The 23,049-nt window shown below is 23.9% G+C and overlaps 1 protein-coding gene across 2 annotated transcripts; it reads right to left on the bottom strand.

Annotated features, from left to right (window-relative positions):
* Nucleotides 1-4,203: 4,203 nt before the first annotated feature.
* Nucleotides 4,204-22,534, bottom strand: LOC114122261 (retinaldehyde-binding protein 1). Of its 2 annotated transcripts, none has more exons than XM_027984867.2 (7): nucleotides 11,614-11,635; nucleotides 10,660-10,884; nucleotides 9,054-9,275; nucleotides 6,591-6,784; nucleotides 5,772-5,888; nucleotides 4,830-4,923; nucleotides 4,204-4,754 (listed from the first exon to the last, which is right to left on the bottom strand). In XM_027984867.2, the coding sequence occupies exons 1-7, from the start codon at nucleotides 11,618-11,620 to the stop codon at nucleotides 4,579-4,581; spliced, it is 1,035 nt and encodes a 344-aa protein (XP_027840668.2). In that variant the 5' UTR covers nucleotides 11,621-11,635; the 3' UTR covers nucleotides 4,204-4,578. The 2 variants fall into 2 exon arrangements, with proteins under 2 accessions (XP_027840668.2, XP_027840677.2); XM_027984876.2 differs by lacking the exon at nucleotides 11,614-11,635 and adding an exon at nucleotides 22,478-22,534 and having other exon boundaries at nucleotides 4,205-4,754.
* Between the last annotated feature and the right edge of the window lie 515 nt (nucleotides 22,535-23,049).

Raw genomic sequence — 23,049 nt, 5'->3', positions numbered from 1 at the left:
TTTGTGGCGAGTTTGTTTTTGTTTTCGACAAACGTTCAGAGCATGCATCTCCTTCCGAGCCGCCTCCACAAACCGCGGGACCCAACAATATTATAAGCGTTTATACCTATTTTATGCGTCGTATTTTACGGCTATATTGTAATATTATAATTATTATAAATGACTCGCGACTCGCCGCCGCGTTGAGATAATAATAATATATAATAAACGCGCGCGCGCTCGCGCGTGACCTTACGCGGACAATCGCACCATGCTGCACGGCGCACGTGGTTATAAATGATGTTGCTGTATGTGCGATGGCGGTCGTTCATGAAAATCACTTTGACATTATGTTATATGCTTTACATAAACTTTACGATGTATACCTATTAATAAGTTTTTTGTCCGTCAGCTGCGATCGTGTTACTTCCGAACGACTTGACCGTTTTCCATAAAAGTTATACCAATAGATTCCCCGAGAGTCGGAGAGTGTTCTATATAGTTTCCAATAATACACTGCTTGATGTTGATAGATTTTTTTTTAAAACCACCATAGATTGCTCTACAGGATAGAGTTCACGTGCGAATTATGTTTTGACTCATAAAAATCGTACACAATCGCTGTTTCGTTAATTTTGAATGGTAGCCGTTGTTGCCCGTCGGTTACAGCTGAAAATAAAATAGGCAAATGGTTATATATGATAGGATATAATAATTTTCCGTATATTGTATTATATTTTGTAATTTAGCCTCTTAGGCTAATAACTAAACTGTACAAATATAAAATTGAATAATAATTATTACAATAATAGATCGAGGCTTATAATACATATATATGTATAAAAAATTTTGGACCAATTTTGATAAAAAAAACAATTAAGAAAATTTTAGAAAATAAAAATTATGTAGGTATAAATAGTTGGATAACGACATTTTTATTAATTCCGGCAATCTAAATGATGCGTATTATGCTAATCCGCAGCTCTTGATCAATTGGTACCATTCGTACCAAGGATCTCAGGTTATATAAGAGTATTGTATTGAATAGAAGCCACAGATAACAACTAGGTATATCCAGATATCCTATGTATAAAAATCCAACTTTAGAGTCGAGGTTTATACAATCAAAAAATATTGCAGATCGAAGTTGATAAAAATCACCTCCTTACTTAAAATAACATAAGCTGTTTTCAAAAAATGATATACTTTTTGGTAATTTTTTTTTAGCTCTCTATAAGTCCTATACTCTACCAGTTTGTTATTAAAAAATTGTTAGTAATAACAAAATATATTATCATTAGTTATTACTGTTAAATCTAATTTACTTTGATTATCAACCATATGGTTATAATGGTCAATGGATGGTGGTAGTTTTTAAACTTGATGACATACATTGTACCTTTTGAGAAGTAGCATCTTGAATTTCCACACGGTTGGTTCTTAAAATTAAATAAGAAATTCCTCATATAGTCATACAATGTCTTGATGAAATGCTGAATAATATTCACCTTCAAAATATGTATTTACAGGTATATTGTATCGTATAAATAACTAAAAAACTAATAAAAAATATATATAATTTTTTATAACATCTGTTTTAATTATTTATAATTTTATTATACGTAAAAATAGTAATAGTTTTTAAATATTCAATGATTCATGATAAAAAATAATTCTGTGTTATAAATATTATCATATCGTTTACAAACAATTTTAATCAAATAATTTTATGTGACAAATAAATACTAATTCGTTAGGTACATCATAATATAAAATTGTATAATACTATGTATTGTCACTCAAGTATAACAGTTATTAAAATGTAAATGTTTATTTTATTTGTTCCAATTATTTTAAAAAGTATTGAGAATATAAATCAATTTTGATCCGATTTGTTACCATAAATCACTATGGCACTACCTGAAGTTAAACACCGAAGCATTTTCACGGTTGACTTTAGTATGTAATTAATATTGATGTATCAACGTTTAAAGTTTGTAAACATAGTCTAACTATAATAAATACATTATCCAATATTATGTCTATTTTATATTTCGATAAAACCATTTTTAATGACTTTTATCATTACTATAAACAATTTGAAAACAGAAAAACTCCTCATTCGAATTTTAAATTAGGTGATTACATACAATTTTCCAAAAAAATATTAACTAAATAATTTACATAAAAAAATGAGTTCTTTGAAAACAGTAGTCAGTGTCATCACAGAACGTTCTGTACACTCCTTAAATAGTACAAAAAATAAAAAAAAATATGTCTTTAATACAGTTATTACTTACATATTAAAATTTAATATACTAGCGAATTCACCCATTAACCATTTTAACCATTTTCTCTTTTTAAACTCTGTTAAATTTAAATCGTAAATTTTAAACATAGTTATTTTAGTTGTTTTTTTACTAATATAAAATTTAGGTCAACATTTATATGCAATTATAATAATTATTTTTTTTTCTGTTATATCTTAGTAAAAAGATGATAGTTTTTTGTAAATAAACTTAATTAACTATTTATAGGTTGATAAGTAAAAAGTATGATATAAAAAATAGTCTAAATATATAAAAATCGGTCGAAAACTGTGGATTGCAAAAAAGTCATCCAATTAAGTCCTTTGATTTTGAATAATTGATATATTTATCAATTATAATTTATAATTAGCACCGTGTGGTGTTACCTTTTAACTGTGACAAATTAAATCAATTCCAACCATATTTTTTAATAAAAAAATATTAGATTTCCGTTAAGGCGTTAACCAAAACTAAAAGTTCTTGCGTGAGTCTATCTTTAATTTCTTATTTCATCTCTATTCCATGTCTCTATTAAAAATATACTTCATCAAAATGACGTATATCATATTCTATTATTCAATCTGAGCATTGATGAAATCTATTGAATAATTTGAATATCTCCGTTTATAGCTGCATATAATATGATGTTATAATATAAAAATTATTATTATTGTATATTTGCAATGTTTTTACAGAAATTATTTTACTGTACTATAGATATAAGAATAAATGACTCAAACTATTGACTTTTTAATAGCACCTGTACTACAGCACCTGTACAAATAAATTGTACAATTAGCATAATAAACAACTAATAAGCACACAATTGTTTTAAAAAAGCAAAAAAGAAGTATATTTATTTTTAAAAGAGCAAAAAAAAGGACCAAAAATTAACACGAACTAGTTATAGAAATGAATAAAATAATTTAAAAAATTAATTTAAATTTAAAAAAGAATTAACTATCGTATATTTCTCTAGATTTGCAGTAGTAAAACTGACGCTATCGTCTGACAGAATATTTAACATAAAATACTAACTATCTAAATCCACTGAAGTGATCGGTGTATATTTCATACAAAAGGTTTCAAATTACAACACTAAATTTTCAATTTTGAAATGCTCGATATCGATATTATAGGCATACCGACCGTATAGAATATAGATACTGCATTACTGCAAGCTATAATATGTAGATCGACTATCTATATACGTTTATATATTAAATTTAATGAACAAACCGATAACGAAAACAATAATAATCGAATATAATGATTTAGTCCACATTCTGGGTTTTTACGTTTCTTATTAATTCAATTTTTTATTATTAATATAGTAGCATAATAAACATATAAAAATTCTACAGCTGAAATAACTGAAAAAAGCATTTTTATGAAAAAAGCAAAAATTAAATTGGTTTATTTGGAAATAGAATGACGTGAAACGAATTTATATAAAAAAATTAGATTTTTACCTTCTATATATATTATATACAAAAAGAAGCATATGCTTTAAAATTCAAGCCCTAATAATCATAAATATCTACATGATTTTTAATTGATTGAATCTAGAGTAAAAACGTTTGTGATAACGAACCTCTGATTAAATGAAACACAACAATTAATAAATGATTTATGGTTAAAAGATAAAATACATACTAATATTTTTAAATACATAATATAAAGTAGGTATAATATGGAATAGTGAAAACTTTAAAATAGCAAGTTTCTATATTTAAAAATTTAAAATAGTAAATACTATATATATATATACGATTATAAAAAATGTATAATACTTTCTTTTAATTAATATTTGGATATATTTATATCTTAATAGGTGGTCAATTCTTAATTGTATGAAATCATTATTTTTTTTACGTAAGTAATAAAAATAAATATAATAATTTTACAAAAGTTGTAGGTATTGACGGTATTGTAATATATTATGGTACTAAATAAATATTTAATAAAATAATTCAGTTTTTACAACTAAAATAGTATATGTATACTTATTTAAACTAAAATAAACTTAAATGTATAATATTAAAATACTTTGTAAATTAATTAAGAATATTGCAAAATTTGCATATAAAAATATGGTAACTATAATTATTATAAATGAAAAAAAAAGTATGAGAGTATTTAAAAATAAGAACTTGTATAGAAATGAATAATAATATTATACAAAATGAAAATGTGAATAAAAAATGAATAGAGAAAACTAAAATGTTGAAGTTTTCACAAAATTATTTATTTACATAGGTATAATGTAATTATTTATTACTATTAATAATTAGTCTACTTCAAGTTTTCGAAAACTGCCATTTATTTGATCAAATCCAGCAATCAAACTATGATTAATTTCAGTTTTCGTTTTTCTTGTTATAATATTTTTATCTGATAATAACCGCATATTGTCTAATGCTATTAATTTTTCTCTATTTGCCAGCAATTCTTGTTTCCATAATCCTAAAAAAAAAATTGATTTTGAAAATTTACAAATGTTGTTTGAATAAATTATAATATAGCTTAATAAATATTTACTGATCATTTCGGCCATTGGCATTTCACCACCATACTCTTTCGGTAAGACTTTTTTATCAAGGTTCTCTTGTAATTCGGAAAGTGAAGTGTACATCTAAAATATTAATAATAATTAGACCTTTTTTAAAAGACAGTATTTACTCATAAATCGTACAAGAAAAAATAAATTAACACCATTAGCGCAACTAGAGGATAGTGGTTAAAGAGGGCTTAGATCCCCTTCAAACTCAGCTCTATCTTTAAATTAAGTATTTATTAATTGAATTCTAAGTACTAAAATACATATATATATATATATATCATATATATTTATAGTTTATACCTATTCTGATAGATCATGGATAAGTACAGAGCCGTGCCGTTAAGATTTAGCGCCCGGGGCAAAATTAAAAATATTAGTCCCCTAATATTCTAAAAAAAAAAAATGTTGGCGCCTCTTTAAACAGTTTAAACCATAGGTCCCTATGCCCCCACGGCATGGCTTTAGATAAGTATTCCAGTACGCGGTCAATATAAGAATTGTTGAGTTTTTCTTAGAAAATATGGTAAAATAATTAAATGACCTGTAATAGTCAGTGTAATAGTTTACCACAGATACATTTATATATTGTATACAAATATTTATCAGCTGTGAATATTACTTAATTTTCTTCATATATAATAGAATATAATATTTAATGCATGATTTATAGTATCTACTTGAGTCCACACAAAAGTTTTGGTCTATTTCACCAACTAAAACTATGTTTTTAAGTGTTGTTTATTAAAATTTTGGTTTTGTTAAAATCATAATTTAAATTGAATATAACATTATGTCATTATGATAGCAATTTGTGATATAGGCGGTGTTTTAATTTATTCAATTTTACAAAACACCATAAAAATTTCTGTTTAGTTCAAAAAAAATAAAATTCAAAACATAAATGTATATTAGATTCATACCTTCAATCGTGAATTGAGTTTTGGGCTTATTCTTGTTCGGAAATAATCATAAGCAAACTTGATCGGTGTTGGAACGTTCAACAAATGTATTGCTTTATGTCTCATAGGAATTGATTGCTATACACAAAATAAGAACAATTAATTGTATTGATGTTATTATTTTTTTTTATGTAGAAAGTTAAATAAAAAACAATAAATATTTCATAGATATGTTATTAATGTTTTAATACTATCCGATAAAACCATCAATAAATGGTAAATTGGAGATAAATAAACATTAAATATAGGCTACATCGCTACATCAATGTTTTCTTTTCGTATTTTAAATATCGATTTAAATAAATAATAAAAAAAAAAATGTAAATGTATGTTAATAATAAAATGTTACATTATAGCTTTAATTTAAGCAGATTAAGCAAATAAATCAATTATGAACACGAAACAACAAAACATAGACTAATCATCTGATGATGTGTCGGTTTTGTTTTATTATTTCAAGTTTGAAAGTAATGATAAGTTATTTGATTTGAAAAAAAAAATCAGAACAAACCAGCTCAGTAAGTATTGGACGTATATTCACAACAACAGTAGTGCATACAAGTTATTCAAAATTAAATGATTATAAAACTAATCAAGTGTAGAACTATAATAGTTTGATTGTGAAAATTAAAAAATAATCATGTATATATAAATATTATTTGAGCTACAAAAAAAATGTAAAAGTAAAAGTAAACAATTAGAGTTGCTGAGTATATTTGTATTCTAGTTAGACCATAACCATATGCAAAATATACAAAAAAGTGTTTATGTAATGTTTACCTCTCCCCACTTGATAAGAGTGGCAAATTCATTTGGAGCGAACAGAGTTATATACGCTGGAGTTATGGAGTCAAAATCACCAAAGTGGGTGAATCCCACAACCTGATTGACTTCATCATTTAGTAATGTCTCATAGGTAATTATATGTACAATACCCAAGTCTCTATTGCTATATTTTCGAAGATCGAAGCCTTCTGTAAATAAAATAAAATAAAATGTATATAAACTACAATATTTATTTATGGTTCATTTAAGGAGGATATAGTGTTACAACTTATAAGTGCTTATATAATTCGAATTTAAAAACCCTATATGTATGCGAATCGTGAAAAATAATACATACCTACATTTAATACTTTCTTCTACTTTCAATACTATCATAACCCCAAATTTTATTTATACTACTGTGGCGTGGCCAGTGGGTAGGTTTGGTAGGCCCAGGACTACCCACTTTTCTCCAAAAATGAATGTTTTATATCATTTTTTTTATTTAATAAAAATATTCATTGATAATCCTTATTACATCAAAATATCGGGCCTAACCAAGAAAAAGTGTCTAGCTACGTCACAGGACTCGTACATGTCAAAATTTGTCAAGTTTTTCGTTAAATTGTAAAAAATGTTTTGAAAATATGAAAATACTTTATTAGGAATAAGGTTATTTTTTATTTACAATAGTTAATTGATTACAAATAAAGGAATGTAGGTAGAGGTTTAGTGATAATTAAGAAAATCATACAAAACTATTTTTATTTTAAAATGTAATTACACAACAACCAATATAACCAATACCACGAGCCAGTGGGCTTATAAGGAGTGACTTGACTGGAAATGTTACAATTGTAGGACCTCGAGTTTTTCAATCAATGCAGACAGGTCACAATCAAATACAAATTTAATAAAAAAGGTAGGTAAGTATATTACTCTGATGTTCATTAGGTGTCGAGTAGGTCACTATTATAGGTGTATTTGAATTCAATGATACCTATGTCCTATGACCTATATCATTGTATGGGAAAAAACTATTCTGAACGGAAACAGTCAATCAGCATTTATGACCAAGTGATATATATTTTTTTTATACAGCTATTAATCATTTTTTTTACTTTTAATATTATAGTAGGTAATATAGTAGATTGATACAATTTTTTTTGAAAATATTGTATTTATTATATCATTAGTATTTAATTATTATAATCATATGTATTTATACCATATTATATCAAATTAAATATTATGTAACTCGAAATTTAAAGACATCGTAAACAAAAATAAGAATAATAGATTTAAAGCATAAATAGATATAATATCTTAAAATAAATTAAAAATTCCATTGCGAATTTTACTAGAATTCTTAATAATATAATATACATAAAAGTTGAAAGTTCTCACGAATAATGTTTTTAGATTATAACAAAATCATTAATATCGATATTTATCGTTTTAATATGTAAGTAATTTTATCCAAATTGAACTAAAATGTCTGAAAAATAATTGAATAAAAAAATAATAAATAATATTTTGATCATAGATTTTTAATACTTTTTAATTGAAGAATGAGCAACTTATGAGGAGCTTTTTTATTAAATTTTCAATCAATTCTATCCAGCGAATAATTTTTAACCAACACTTATATAAAAAAAAAAAAACTAAAAAATTGTAAATGAATCATACCTACAAACATAGGCAAAATGTTTTGAAAATGTTATTATGTAATGAAAATTATAATATAAACATTTTGTGGTTATTTGTTTTTGAAGTAAAATTAAATAAAAAAATTAATTTAGTCAAAAACTGGTTTAGGATAATTTTTCCTTAATTTTTTGTTAGTATTAGTTAATACTATGATGAGTTTATTGTGTCAAAAACGCATCTGATTCAATTTTTAAACATAAATATTATCATTATGCCATATATTTAATTTCAAGATTTTTTAAGAACCTAGAAGTTTTATGTTTAAGTAATGACTATAACACCTTTATTTAAGTACATCATTTAATGTGTTTAAATTTATAACTCACACAGTTCATAAAAAAATCGTATGCAATAAATATATAACTTGTTGTTAAGACTCAAATAACAACAATAATTTTTACCTTGTAGATTTATGATTCAACAATATCTGAATTCAGATTTCTTTCGGTGACTAAATATTGTATCAAATTTTAAAATTCAGTTTGAACCATTCATTCATGTATACATTTTAACAGTGTCACAATGACTTAACTATTCATAGTATGTGTTAAACAAGTTTTTAAATACGATTACTAGTTAGTAGTTATAGTACCTTATGTTCTTACGTAGGTAAAAAAGAAATATATTAATTTATAATTTTATATGACTATATGTATAATATAATGTACCTACATAACAATTAATAATGTACCAATATAAGAAAAATATAAATATTATAATATTATATTATTTTTTCTTATATTACAAATATTATTATTTTATACTTACTTGCAGTACCAATAATAACTCGCCGACCTTCATTATCCCTAAAAGGCGATACAAACATGTATCCGGAGTCAATAAGTTCATTAATTGATGGAATCATACAGTCTAGGCCCATGAAGTACATTGGGAATCTTTGTCGAAGATTTAAATATTTAAGCAACATTTGTTGAGCCATCGGTAAACTAAACTTTTTAGCACGCAAGAATCGTAACAAAAAATTTTCATCTGAAATATTAATTATATCATTTTAATAAATAATCAAGTATATTAAAATAAATATTTTAGTATAATATTCTACATAATTGATAAGTGATTCTCGTTCGTATGTAAAAGTACCCATTAAACATTAAAGCATAACATTAAAAATGTAGAATACTAAATTTTTTTTAAAAAATAAGACAATCATAACATATATATGTATAATGCTAAAAAATGTACTATTAAATACAAGTCATGCGAATTAAAAATTGCCTTATTATAATAATAATAACTATTAAGGCTAAGGACTTCTACATTTTTAACTATCTTTTTTAGAAAAGTTGCATATCAATGAATGTTTGTAAAAGTACCCATTAAGCATTAAAGCATTACATTAAAAGTGTAGAATACACAATTTTTTTTAAAAAATAAAACAATCATAACGTATATATATTGCTAAAAAATGTACTATTAAATACAAGTCATACGAATTAAAAATTATCTTATTATAATAATAATAACTATTAAGGCTAAGGACTTCTACATTTTTAACTATCTTTTTTAGAAAGGTTGCATATCAATGAGAGTGATCTTTAAATATGTTTCATAATCGTGGAACATTAGGAAGCTATATAAAAAATTTTATTTTGTATATTTTGCCATTTCACTGTATAATATTTGAATATATTAGAAAAACTAAGAATACATCCTAACATTTTTCGATGTAACAATGTTATCATAAAATGATTTTAATTAAATAAAAATAAGTTTGGAAAATTGTCGGTATTAAATAATTAATAATTTCACTATAACGAAAATCCTGGCCGATATGATGATATAACAAAATTGCCGATAACACTACGAAGCGTGTATTATATTTTTACACATTTACACGCTGCAATGCACGTGGTATAAGTGATAACTGTACCGTAGTAAATAAGTTGTCCGTCATAATTTGTCAAGAGATCTTAGTAAAAGAAATTAATGTTTGAAGCTTTTATTTAACTAACTTTTTCAAAGTATATTTATTTTTTTATTTCATAGTTTCACACAAATATTATCATTTATTGTATTTTATATGTATTTTTATTTCAAATAATGAACATTAAATAACATTTTTTTAGATCATATTTAAAACACATATTTCTTGTTTTTTAATTAGATACATGTTCTAAGTATATGGGTTTTAATTAGGTACTAAAAGTCCTCGGCATTAATATTATTATATTTACTTATATGGGTAACTCTAGCAATACTCAGCAGTCTACACTTAAAAATTGTCAGATTTACGAGTAACTTATATGGTCAGAAACCATTATATTTCGATAACTCAATTTTTTAAATTTTAAATATCCATTTAAAGCTTTTGATTGAATATAGTAATATTTTAAAATATAATTATTTACCATACCAGTAATTACGTTTTGAACATCTGCATTTTTTGATATCCACTGTCGGAACGATGAAATAGCTTGCCTACGAGCACTTTCATTTTCCCGTAACTCAATTAAAGCCACTTCTTGGATATGTTTTGGTAATGTACAAGTTTCAAAGCACGAACACCAATCATCTGTGGAGGTGTGATTTTTTTGACAATCAGCACCCACAGTATCGTCAGAAGTTGTTGGTGACATAGCTGAAAAATATATTAGTGTAATTAATAATTATACGTTTATATATTTATAGTCATATCTCTAGTAACCATTTATACTACAATAACAGTAAATGTATACTCGATAACAGTTTAAAAAAATTACATATTTATGTAAGATATAATATAATATATTAACATAATCAATACGAATTATTAAATTTATATTATGATATTTTCCGCGCGGTAGATATTTATATAAAATACATACTATACCTATTATAATGTACAAAATATATTACACAAATATTGGAATGCTTATAATAATTAATAACACTGTTCATAATTGAAAATAATTTATGTCTGTATAGTTGTATTGGATTTGAAATTTCTATTTTTTTTTTCGAAAATAATAAACTAGAAGAATATTTTCTATCCCAGTTTTTAATTCATTTTTACATTTAAAGAATTTGAAAATATATGTAATTTTTTTCTATATTACTTCAATATTATTTATTAATATTACCTAATATTACTTAATTTAAAATACCAAAATATATCGAAAACAAAATTTATTAAAAACACAAATATGACACGTAAACGCATTTAATTTTATTTATACGTTCAGAAACAATGAAATTTTGAAAAAAGAAAGTTATTATTGATATAATATTACATAGTTTCATAAAACATATTTTTTAAATCTCCTAATAAAGATAAATATAAATTTAAAAAAATACTTTGTATTGTGTAATAAATAGTAATAATACGAACCTGTCATTGTCAAACGGTTTACAAGAAATAAATGATTTAAAAAACATAAAAATGCCAATCAGTCACTGTGCAGTATTAAAAATACTTTCTCTTGTGATGTCCCGGTAGTAAATATAGCTATTCCTTACATTGTTTAACATAATATACTCTAAAGATGTTTTTGCATGCTTAGAATACATCATATTATTATCCCTACTCAGTTTATTATAATATAATTTCCCCTACCTATTTAATAAATGTGATTTGACTGGCAATGACATGTTTGACTAATTACCTTTGTATAAAAAAAAAATATGTAACTATGAAACATAGGTAGGTACTTGCTTTACACGTTTAAAATGTATGCAATTACTTTAATAACTGGAAAAAATATTTATTCTTCCACTTCCTTTTTAATGACTAACGCTCAGTAGGTATGTCAAAAAATATTAACATAAAATACTCGATTTCTGTTAGAAAAATCACCCGGTTTAATTAAACAATAATATATTTTGATGTAATATTATCAACTATTTAGCTATTTTCTTTATGTTTTAACTATATTAGTATTTTAGGTACATCATAATATATTCATATATTTTTATATTATAATAATATAGATTTTAAACATATTTATTTACTCTGGAAATTTTTTCAAAGACTAATTGATTGTCATTTTTTACTCTACCAAGAGTAAAAATGTGATGTGTTTGTGTATTCTAACATAGATAATAGATAAATATATTTTTCTCGGAAGAGATGTCCTCAAATGTTCAACTATTGACTAGAAATAATATAGAAACTGTATAATCATTTTTTTTTTTATAGTTCCGGGCAAAGTTACAGTACAGAGTTAAATATACGAATACGAAATCAAAACGTATTGTACACTTTGTATTTTTTCAATATGTCTATAATATGCTGGACAATGGATATTGTTTTTATATTGGTAATATAATATTTTGATTGTAATTTTGTTATTGATTAGTATCAATAAGCATGTATTTCTTCATCAATATATAATCAATGAAATAATAATTTAATTAAGATTAAAATAACCTTACATAATTTAATTTTCTAATATTTTTTTTATCAACTGCGCTGTTACTGCAGTAATTATCAAATAACTATCGATGTATTGTTAAATAAATAATAACATAAAGTTTTTAGTATAACTGTATTATTCCTTAAGTTACGTAAAGATAAATAAGGACTAACGGTAATGAAGAAGTATAACATTTTATACTATTATTATACCAATTAATTCGATTAAAATAAAATTTCAATAAATATACAAAATAGTTGTCATTTTTTCAGTAAAGAAATGTTCTGGTAATTCATAAATGGCAATAGTGATGACGAAATATGTATTTCTTCATTCTTGAATTAATTATAAAAATTGATTTTATTTCTCAATCGTTTTAATATATATAAATATAATTTATTTTTCGGTTTACCCATAATAAAAACTAAAATCAAATTAACGACTAAAAAAATATTCATGGAATTTTGGTTTGTGTTATTCACACACTTTTTAGTTTTTTTCAGATGACTATCCTAAGTATTTCAAAAAAAATAAAAATAAATACGTGTTTCTAACTTTTACGTAACAATAAAACAATTGCCTGTATAATGTTTAAAAGAATAATTCAAATATACTTTTCTTATCTAGTTCAGAATCTAAAATTTATAAATTGATTTTTTTAAGTATATAATTTTAGTAGATATTACTTGTTAGTATTACATCGTAGTATGTATTTATCCCGAATTTCTTTAAAAGATGATTGTTAATTATATGTATATAGGTATATAATTTGAATAAATAATTAATTTCTCATATTTAAACGTAGTTATTAAATATGCGATAAAGATATAAAGATTACGGTAAATATTCACTTATACTAGCACAAACACACTAATCATATAGGTACTCTATTCATTTATTATTAGTTTGTATAAGTTATATAGTGACATCGCTTAATAAGGTGAAAATGTACATTTTATGACTGAATGTGATTATTTCAACTATATTGGTACTTTTTTTAATAGCTTCCGATATAATACATACGTATTTGTGTTATACGGCTTAAATTGTATAAAGTACCTTATACATTATAAATTATAATATATGTATATTGTATACCTATAATATAAAAGTATCGTTAATTTTTTTTTCTTAAAATATTCAAGTATTATACTTAGTTCCACGATGATAATTATTTACAATTGTATTTTACGCCTTTTTTGCTTTAAATAGTATTTATTTAGGAAATTAAAATATCCTAATTTTATGTCGTATTTTTATAGAATGGAAATAGAACTGAGTAATAAAAATAATAATCGTTTTTCAAATTTTCTCAAATTCATTTTTTTTGTATAATTATGTTCAGTTTTAATACAATAATACCACCATCATACTAATCACTTTCCCAAGTGAGCAAACCTAAACGAGTTCAAATTACCCACTAACCCACTCCCATGATTTATACTGGTAGTTATTTGTATCTTATCATTTTTTTTTGTGCTTTGTTTAGATTAGTAAGTATATATTTACTTTTATTGTAGAGAACCGTGAACATAATCTATACTTGTGTAAAATACCACAGGGTATTTCAACACAATGTATTCTTCAATACAATAGTATACAAGTCTATGTGCATGAAAATACAATAATGTCTAATGAAACTTAGTAGTAATATTTTTAAAAGTTATAAAATATTATGCGTTCAAATTCTACGTACCTCTAAAATTATTACCATAACAAAATGTCATGATAATTTGATTGTAAGAGTCATATAGAACGGAGAAAAAATCAATTATTAAAAGCTCTTCAAATGACGTATACATCAAACGTTTTTTACACGAATATTTAATGTTTTAGGAATACGTTAACACAGCCCTATTTGAGAAAAATTCAACTTTCCTGGCAAACGAGTATAGCAGTAATTAAAAAAATCTAGTCAGGAATTTACAGAAATGTATTGACATTTATTTACAAAATTTAAATTGTTTGAGGGGAGGGCGTATGAATTGAATTACTTAATAGAAAAAACATTATACCTTAATACCAGTATTATGCGATTTATTTTGAAATGATAAATATATATACCTACAATACATGTATATAATATAGAATAAAAAAAATATTTAAAAAACTAAATGAATAATGAATAAGAACCTACGTCGACGTCGATGTACATTTTTAAATTTTTGTGTAGTATAATCTATCGTGTATAATAATTAATATTCTTAAACTTTGCGTGAGCAATAAATTAAAAACTTGTTTTTATTTTAAACATTGAGTAACTTCATGGCAAATAACTATGAACTGACAGCTATTTAAAGATTCTATAGTTTATAAGTGCACTCAAATACTTTCCATTTGGACTACATCAATAAGTGAAAGGACAATAGTAATAAAGAAACAAATTTATATTATAAAATTTTAAAGAGTATATAGTAAATTTTATGTTTGTTAGTTTTTAATTGATAAATTTTAGATCATCTTTATAAACAAAATATTAAGAATAATTTGTTTTGACATTTATTTAGCCTGCATGTGAATACCGAATACTGAATACTAGTGGATAGTAATTATATTGTTCAATAATAACCGAATGAAATATTAGTTAAAAAACCTAGAAATGTAAGGTTATGAACTCATTAATTTAAATTACCTATAATTTAATCCATTGTTGACAAAATAATTGTTTTATTTATTTTTTGACTAAAATTATGAAGTTGTTTCTACAACAATCTACTATAATACTCGTATATTGAATATTCTTTATAGTAACCAAAACTTCAAAAAAAGTTCCTAAAAATTAAAACGACAACCATTGTTATTGTTTACATTGTAAAATGAATAATAAAAAATGATAGTCTAAAAGACTTTCAAAAAAATGTCCATGTGTAAAATAATTGTTTACTGATTATTATTCTATAAAGTATTTAATTATTTTAGTATTTGTGTCAATAATTCGAAATAATTAGAAATCAAATACCTCCAATGCTAAAATAGTATTTGAAAAATATTATATTAAATAAGTATTTACTACCTAGACATATAGTTAATATACTAATTACTAATATTAAAATGAATATGCTGCATTGTAAATATTAAATTGCTATATAATAATATATTATGTTTATAAACATTTATATCATGATATAATATGCTATTAATATATTTTATACTTAATAACAATTAGAAAATAGTCTAAATAATAATTTAACTTTATTTTCAACTCTGAAACTTGGAATAGATCTTTGTTTTAAATATCATTTAATAACAACTATAACTATTTTTTCAATTTTAAAAAATGTAAAATGCCATAAAATCTTAACTCTACTAATAAAATTATAATTAATTGTAATAAAAATAAATCATAATATATGACTTACTATAACAAAACTATAATATATAAAAAATGACCCTATACATGATTACAACTATAACAAGAATAATAACTACTTATAAAATATAATTTCAACGATAGTAAATTTTTATCTCGTTTTCGATAGTAATTTAAATATTACGATAACTGCAGCATTGGATATTTCTCATTTGATATTGATTCAATTTAATTTGGTTAACATATAGTTTTAAACAGGACTCGGAGTAGGTACCTAACTAGTTATTAAGAAACCCGCAATTAATCATACGTTTATTCATGTCTTTGTTAAAACAAAGTATCTATATAATATATAGCAAAACCACTATCCCTCCATGATATGTATTGTAAGTTATAACGATATACCAGTTTAAATTGGAGTGTACAAAAGTAGATATCCATCACCTATTATAATTATTATTAGTGATGAATATATAATCTGTAATTTTACGGTTTTCAACTTTATTGAAATAAGATAAATAATAAATATTTGAATAATATGATTTCATTAGTTAATACATATGCGGTGTATTATGGAAATATGACAATTTTACAATTAAATTTGAATATGTCATCAGATCATTGTGATACACTGTGTATAAATAAATAAAAAAAGGCTAATATGCCATCAGTTACTAAGTATAGGTATATTATATATGTTTATATAGCGTTCTCAAAATAAATATAACTTAATATCCTTAAAAAATATTATCAAATTATATTTTAAAATTTTAGTCGTGCACTATATAGGTAATTATTTAGATGAGAATATGCATATTTATAATATATATACTACGCACTTAAAATAAGGATCATTTTTTAAATTTATTTTAATTTTTTAATTTAATACCAACCACAAAGTATAATAAAATATTATAATACTTGGATGTTATATAAAAAATCCTTAGAGGAATCCCGCATTTCTTGTCACCGTCTTACTAACAAGAAACAAGTCCATATACTTTATTTTCACAATAATTTATTTTACTTTCTTATTTATAAAATTAAAATGAATTGACATATTAAAAGAATTAAAAGTAACATTATTATCTAGGCCAGACTACCAGAGGTTCCCAACCTTTATTGACTCACGGCACCCTTAGTCATTTTTTTAAAAAATCCGGATGCACCCTATAGACTACTTCAGTTTTATTTTGCAGTGCATAAGTAAATAGCAATATCAATCAAACCAGTACATACATTAAAATATAGATTGAACATCACAATATTTCTACAAATTATATGAAACACAATAAGTTTATAGTATGTTTTATTACTCATAGTGTTATATTTTTCATGAAATCGTTTTTTCCTTAAAAAATATATTTCAAATGATTTCACGGAATCCTAAATAAAGTTCAAAGCACCCTGGTTGGGAATCTCTGATCTAGGCCTTAGAACATATTAGAGACTTTTATTAATGTTTTCATTTTGCATAAGTTATAGTTATTTTAAAAATGTATATTTTTTGTAAATTTTGATCATAACTTACTTTGTTATAAAAATATCAATAAAATCCTCTGAGAAGCCCTGGGTAATAATGTTACCTATAATTGTATAATAGATCAATTAACTTTTATTTTAAGAACCATATAGAGTAAAGTAGTAAATGGATTATTGTAAAATTATTTATGTTGTACGTTTGTAAGACAACAAATATAGGTGTGGTGTTTTCTTAACAAAAGTATTAGACTATAATTCCAGCAATTTCTAGGATCTTACAATAATCGCATAATGAAGAACTGGCAGACGTGTTGCCAGATTAGGTACCGGTATCGTCTTGTAACAACCTATAAACTGAAACAATGATATAACCTCGTTTTTATACTTCGTTTATATTAAAAACTTATTATTGGGATTTTGATTAAATAAGTTTAAAGTATAAATTATTGGACCAGCTAAATAAATATTTTGTATTTTTTTATAACTGTTGACAAAGTTAAGCAGTGACTTTAATTTTGGAACATATAACTACAGATAATGGTATAGACACAAATAATATTTTCTGATACAGCTAAAACTGGTAAATTATAAATGACTTATGATAAATAATTTCCTAAACTCGAACATCAATTTTATTTATACGCCTATTTTAAATTAGTTAAATTATCTATTACACCTATTATATGTCAGTTATTATGTTTTATTTATTTTAATATAGGTATATAATATACATGATGTCTATATAGATATATTTGAAATGGAACAGACATAAATTCAAACCCAATTATTTTGTTTTACAGTTAATATCGAAAAACATTTTTATAATATTTCTGTTTTTCTTTTCTATTGAAAACAAAATACTTAAGTATAAAAATGAATAGAACTTATCTTAAAAAAATTTATGGTAGTAACAAGGCAAAACCGACACGCCCAAGATTTGTTAAATGTAAGACATAATACTATATAGTATACTGGATCAACAAGGTGGGAATTGAATAATTATATAATATTTCATCTAGAGAAAGGCTTAATATCATATAAACAATACACTTGAGATAATATGTTTACTATAAAACAATCATACACCAGATAATGACAATTTATAAAAATAGAGAAAATAAAAATTAACAACTCGATTTGTAAATACAATTTGTATTTACAAACATAAAATCTATTTTAATGTAAACTTAAAAAAATTGAATTCAGTTTATATATAATTTTAATAAGTGCATTGTGCACATTTTTTTTTAATTTTAATTTTAAAATAATCCATCGTTATTTATAATTACGTATAAAGTATTGACATATTGACAAATTATTTTTAAATTTCTTGTGTAACTATATAATGTGAAAATATGGTTATATGGGATCTATCGATTCTGGTCCTATATTAACTAATTAAAAACTATATTTATACCTATTTGAATTGATTAGTTATACTAAATATTCATTACAAGGTATATAAAATAATATAAACATACATACCTAATCGTGTATACAATAATACAAAAATATACGTTATACGATCAATCCAAAATCGTATTTTTTTTTTTAATTATTTAAATTTTAATTAATATTCCCCAATCTATAAATTATTAGGACTTGCTGTTAATTCCTCATTTTAATTGATTAAATTTAGCAATATAAATTAATTATAAACTGCACAATTATCATTATATTGTCAATATTGTCAATACTGTCAACAATGATTGATGAAATAACGATTTTTACATACTTCCCCACACTTTTTTAGTCCATTTAATTGTTTACCAACTAAGTATGTAAAACAGAAGCTCGATCTTGAGTTATCTAAACTCACAACTTTTAATTGATGGAATAGTTAGATAATTTAATTAACAGTCCTAAAAAAAAAATCAAAAATATTTTCTTGTTTATTAAACTTCACTACAATATAATAATTGCACAAATACGATGAATCATCCTTACTTTCAAATTTTTAATAATGAAAATACCTATATCATAGCATCACTATAATGATTGTTTTTCTTGTAATATAATATGGCCTACAATAAAGATAAAATCTAAAGAGTTTTTATGAAACTCATATTATTATGTTTCATAACGTTATGTCTATACCAAGAATTCTGTACTCTATTGTTATACTTTGTTAACCACTACTGACAACTAGTGACAACGACTATGCGAAAGTAACAATATAAAACTACGATTTTCAATAATTCATAATATTTTTCAAACTAACAAAATAAAAATAATATATGATATTTTTTAAGCTATAATACTCATCATCTACATGACAAAACGATTTTATATTCTTCCTTTTTCTCATCTTTTCTCTCTTTCTTTGCACATTCAAGCTAATAGTTAGTAGTTATTTTATAATTTAAAACAATTATTTAAAAAAATAATTATTATTTTGATAAAATGTTTATTAGAGGATGTAATTTCAAAAGTATTATGATTTTGTGTTATACAGAAAAATTAAAGTTGTTAAAAAGATATATTTTACTTAACTATAATCATATTATATACATTATATAAATTTGTTAATTGATATTTTTCCTCATTTTTTTAGAAAACAATAAAAATATTATATTGAACTTCCACATTATCCACGCATATTTTCATAATCTAATACATACATGGAAAATATATTAAGTATATTTCCGATATGGTTATGTACATAGAAATTTAAAGACTACGTCCACTAATTCGATTGAAAAGTCTGTAGATTATCACAGACCAAACTAAATTTTTTTTACTATGTATTTATAAAAATGTATTTATAGTTGTAGATCAATTAACATGTTAAAGTCAATTTTTTTAAAAACATAATTTGTTTACAAAACAACTGGAATATATAAGAAAGAAATAAAAGTTTCGTGAAAATATCATTTCATTGAAATGTAGGTAAATAAGATATTATATACGCCTGAAACATAATATCGTATAGGTTCTTATATCATAATTTTTATTCAATAATTTATGTCTAAAACAGAAATATATGAGTATGTATTCTATATAATATTATATACACAAGTACAACATTAGTACGGTTTTTTTTTAAGAGATTATTAACTTGTTTTTTTTTTTGCAATGTGGGTCAAGTGAGGTTTTATATAATAAAGATGACCAATAACACTACGACCCCAACTAATATAATGCAATACAATTAAAAGAACCAATTTAAAAAATACTCGTATAACAATACAACAATAACCTATAACAAAATAGGTATATATTTAATTTTAATCTAACGATAGATTAAAATAACAGCATTATTTGTAGGTACTATCTTAAGTCAAATAACAAATAATTATTTAAATCGAGAATATAAATAAAATTTTATGTAAATTTCAAAATTAAGTTTTGCTATTTATAAGCTTGTTACTTTGGTAGTCAACGCGACAACGCATATTACGATTGATATTTTTGTTTAGCCTATGTAGGCTTTAACATACGCATTCAAAAACATAACTACTACATGCAATATCGTCTAAATTTTAAAATATTTATATTCAATTATTGAAAGCATTTGTCGTAATGATTTTAACATTCGATGATTAAATATGTTTAATTTATTGAAAAAATAAATGATTAAAGCTGGGGTTTTAATTAAATGTCATATATTTTCTGGTGCTTTAAAACGTAGATCAATAAACGGAAAATGTGTTTTAAATACTACTGGTAAATTTAATATAATTTTTATTTTACCTTTTTTTTAATCAAAGTTAACTGCAAAGAACATTCATTTACAATTTATTAAACGTATTTTTTATTAATTGTATAGGTAGTAGTTGTAATAAAAACAATCGTATTATACTAACTATACAATGTAATTATATTAAATCATTTATGAAACAGGATTGCTGTTATTTGAGTTATAAAGTTATCAACTTGTATCTATTTAACATTACTTTATATTAATAATTAATACAGTAACATACATATATTATACATTATTTAATATACAAACAATATTAAACTCAAAAAGACAATCAATTTTTAATATAATCGTTATAAATTCTTTAATCTATAAGAAACACATTTTAACCCCGCCTATTATAAATTAATTAAATATAGTTAGTGTACTTAAAGCAGAAGGTAGGATGTGTTTGAATTTAAGTTGACATTTTTTTATGGTTTTTAAATTGTGAATTGCACATATAATTGCATATAATTGACTCTACACAAATATAATAAATGTGTAGTATACTCGATCATATTACTTTGTAGGTGCAGCACGTGAAATTTTTGGTATTAGCCAATTATATTACATAATAATAAAGTACCACATTAATTTTTTAAGACAAGCTACTAAATTTTCAATATACATTTGCAAACATCTATTTAAAAATAAATTATAAAATATGCACTCCCACACGTTTCAATCTTATGGATAAACAAAATAATATTTGTATATAAAACTTTCACTCAATACTTAAATAATATTAACTATAAACAAATGGCCTTATACGCCGATGTTGTAGAAAACAATATGAAAATAGAACTTAAAAATAAAAATATTTTCTATAAATATTTATTATTTTAAATTCAAAAATATACATGATTAAATTACGTCTCGTAAAATTATTTACCAATTTATGAAAATAATAAATCCTCAAAATTTAACGTTATTTTAAGGGATAGAAATTATCTTATAATCAATATATTACGATTGAAATTTGTTGGGCTTAGGATTTGTGAAGAAAAAATCATAGACGATGCAAATTCTCCGTTCTAACATACATAACGCTAGTGTAAATTGTAATTCATAATAAAAATAAAAAGATGGATACCATCTCAAAACTAAATTTTACTTCACTTACACATTTAATTAAAAGCTTGAACACACATGCATACAATATGTAAGCTAATGATGCTAAAATGTTTGTGATTTTTTTCTATAAAAAATGAGTTAGTATTTAATGTAACGATCACATTTTTTGTTAAATTACAAGGAACAATGAAAATTATTAGCAAAAATAGCATTATTCTACTAGAGGGATATCTGGTGACGTTTATAATAATATATTAGTTTAAGATTAAAACACATTGATAAGACTTACCGAATGCTTTACACGTGCTGTGGTCTCGGCGGCGATCCGATGGCTGAACGACTACGAATCGGCGGTAATATTAGAGCGAACAAGCGAACAGGCACCACTAGAGTATGATCGCAGACTCCATGACAACGGATTCTGGAATGGTTCTGCTGATCGGCGTTTGCTCAAACGGGTCTAGGTCAACTTGATACGAGTGTGTTCTGTGACACATAATATTATGTATACCGCATGAAAACCGGTACAGTTCTTTGTGAGTATGCAGGCGACACGTTTTATACAGGACGTCAAGGCTAATAGTACATATTGCAGCATTCATGTTCATGTTATCGAGGCATTTATCTGTATTTTATAATAACACAATAATTATCAGATTAAAAATCAAAAAAAGATGTCCAGCCAGTTACCTGGGGAATCTGATCATAACACATGGTGGCAGTGGCATATTTAGGGGCGAGTGGAGAGCTCAGCCGCTCAGATAGACAATTTACCATGCCGCTAAATTCTGAGTTCTATTATAGAGAAACACAGATACTCAAGGCTTAAAGTACTTACCTGATATAAATGATGAATTTTTA

This window comes from Aphis gossypii, chromosome 2 (genome assembly GCF_020184175.1).
Source record: "Aphis gossypii isolate Hap1 chromosome 2, ASM2018417v2, whole genome shotgun sequence".
Classification (NCBI taxonomy): Eukaryota; Metazoa; Arthropoda; class Insecta; order Hemiptera; family Aphididae; genus Aphis; species Aphis gossypii.
This window is presented reverse-complemented; position numbering and strand designations above follow the sequence as displayed.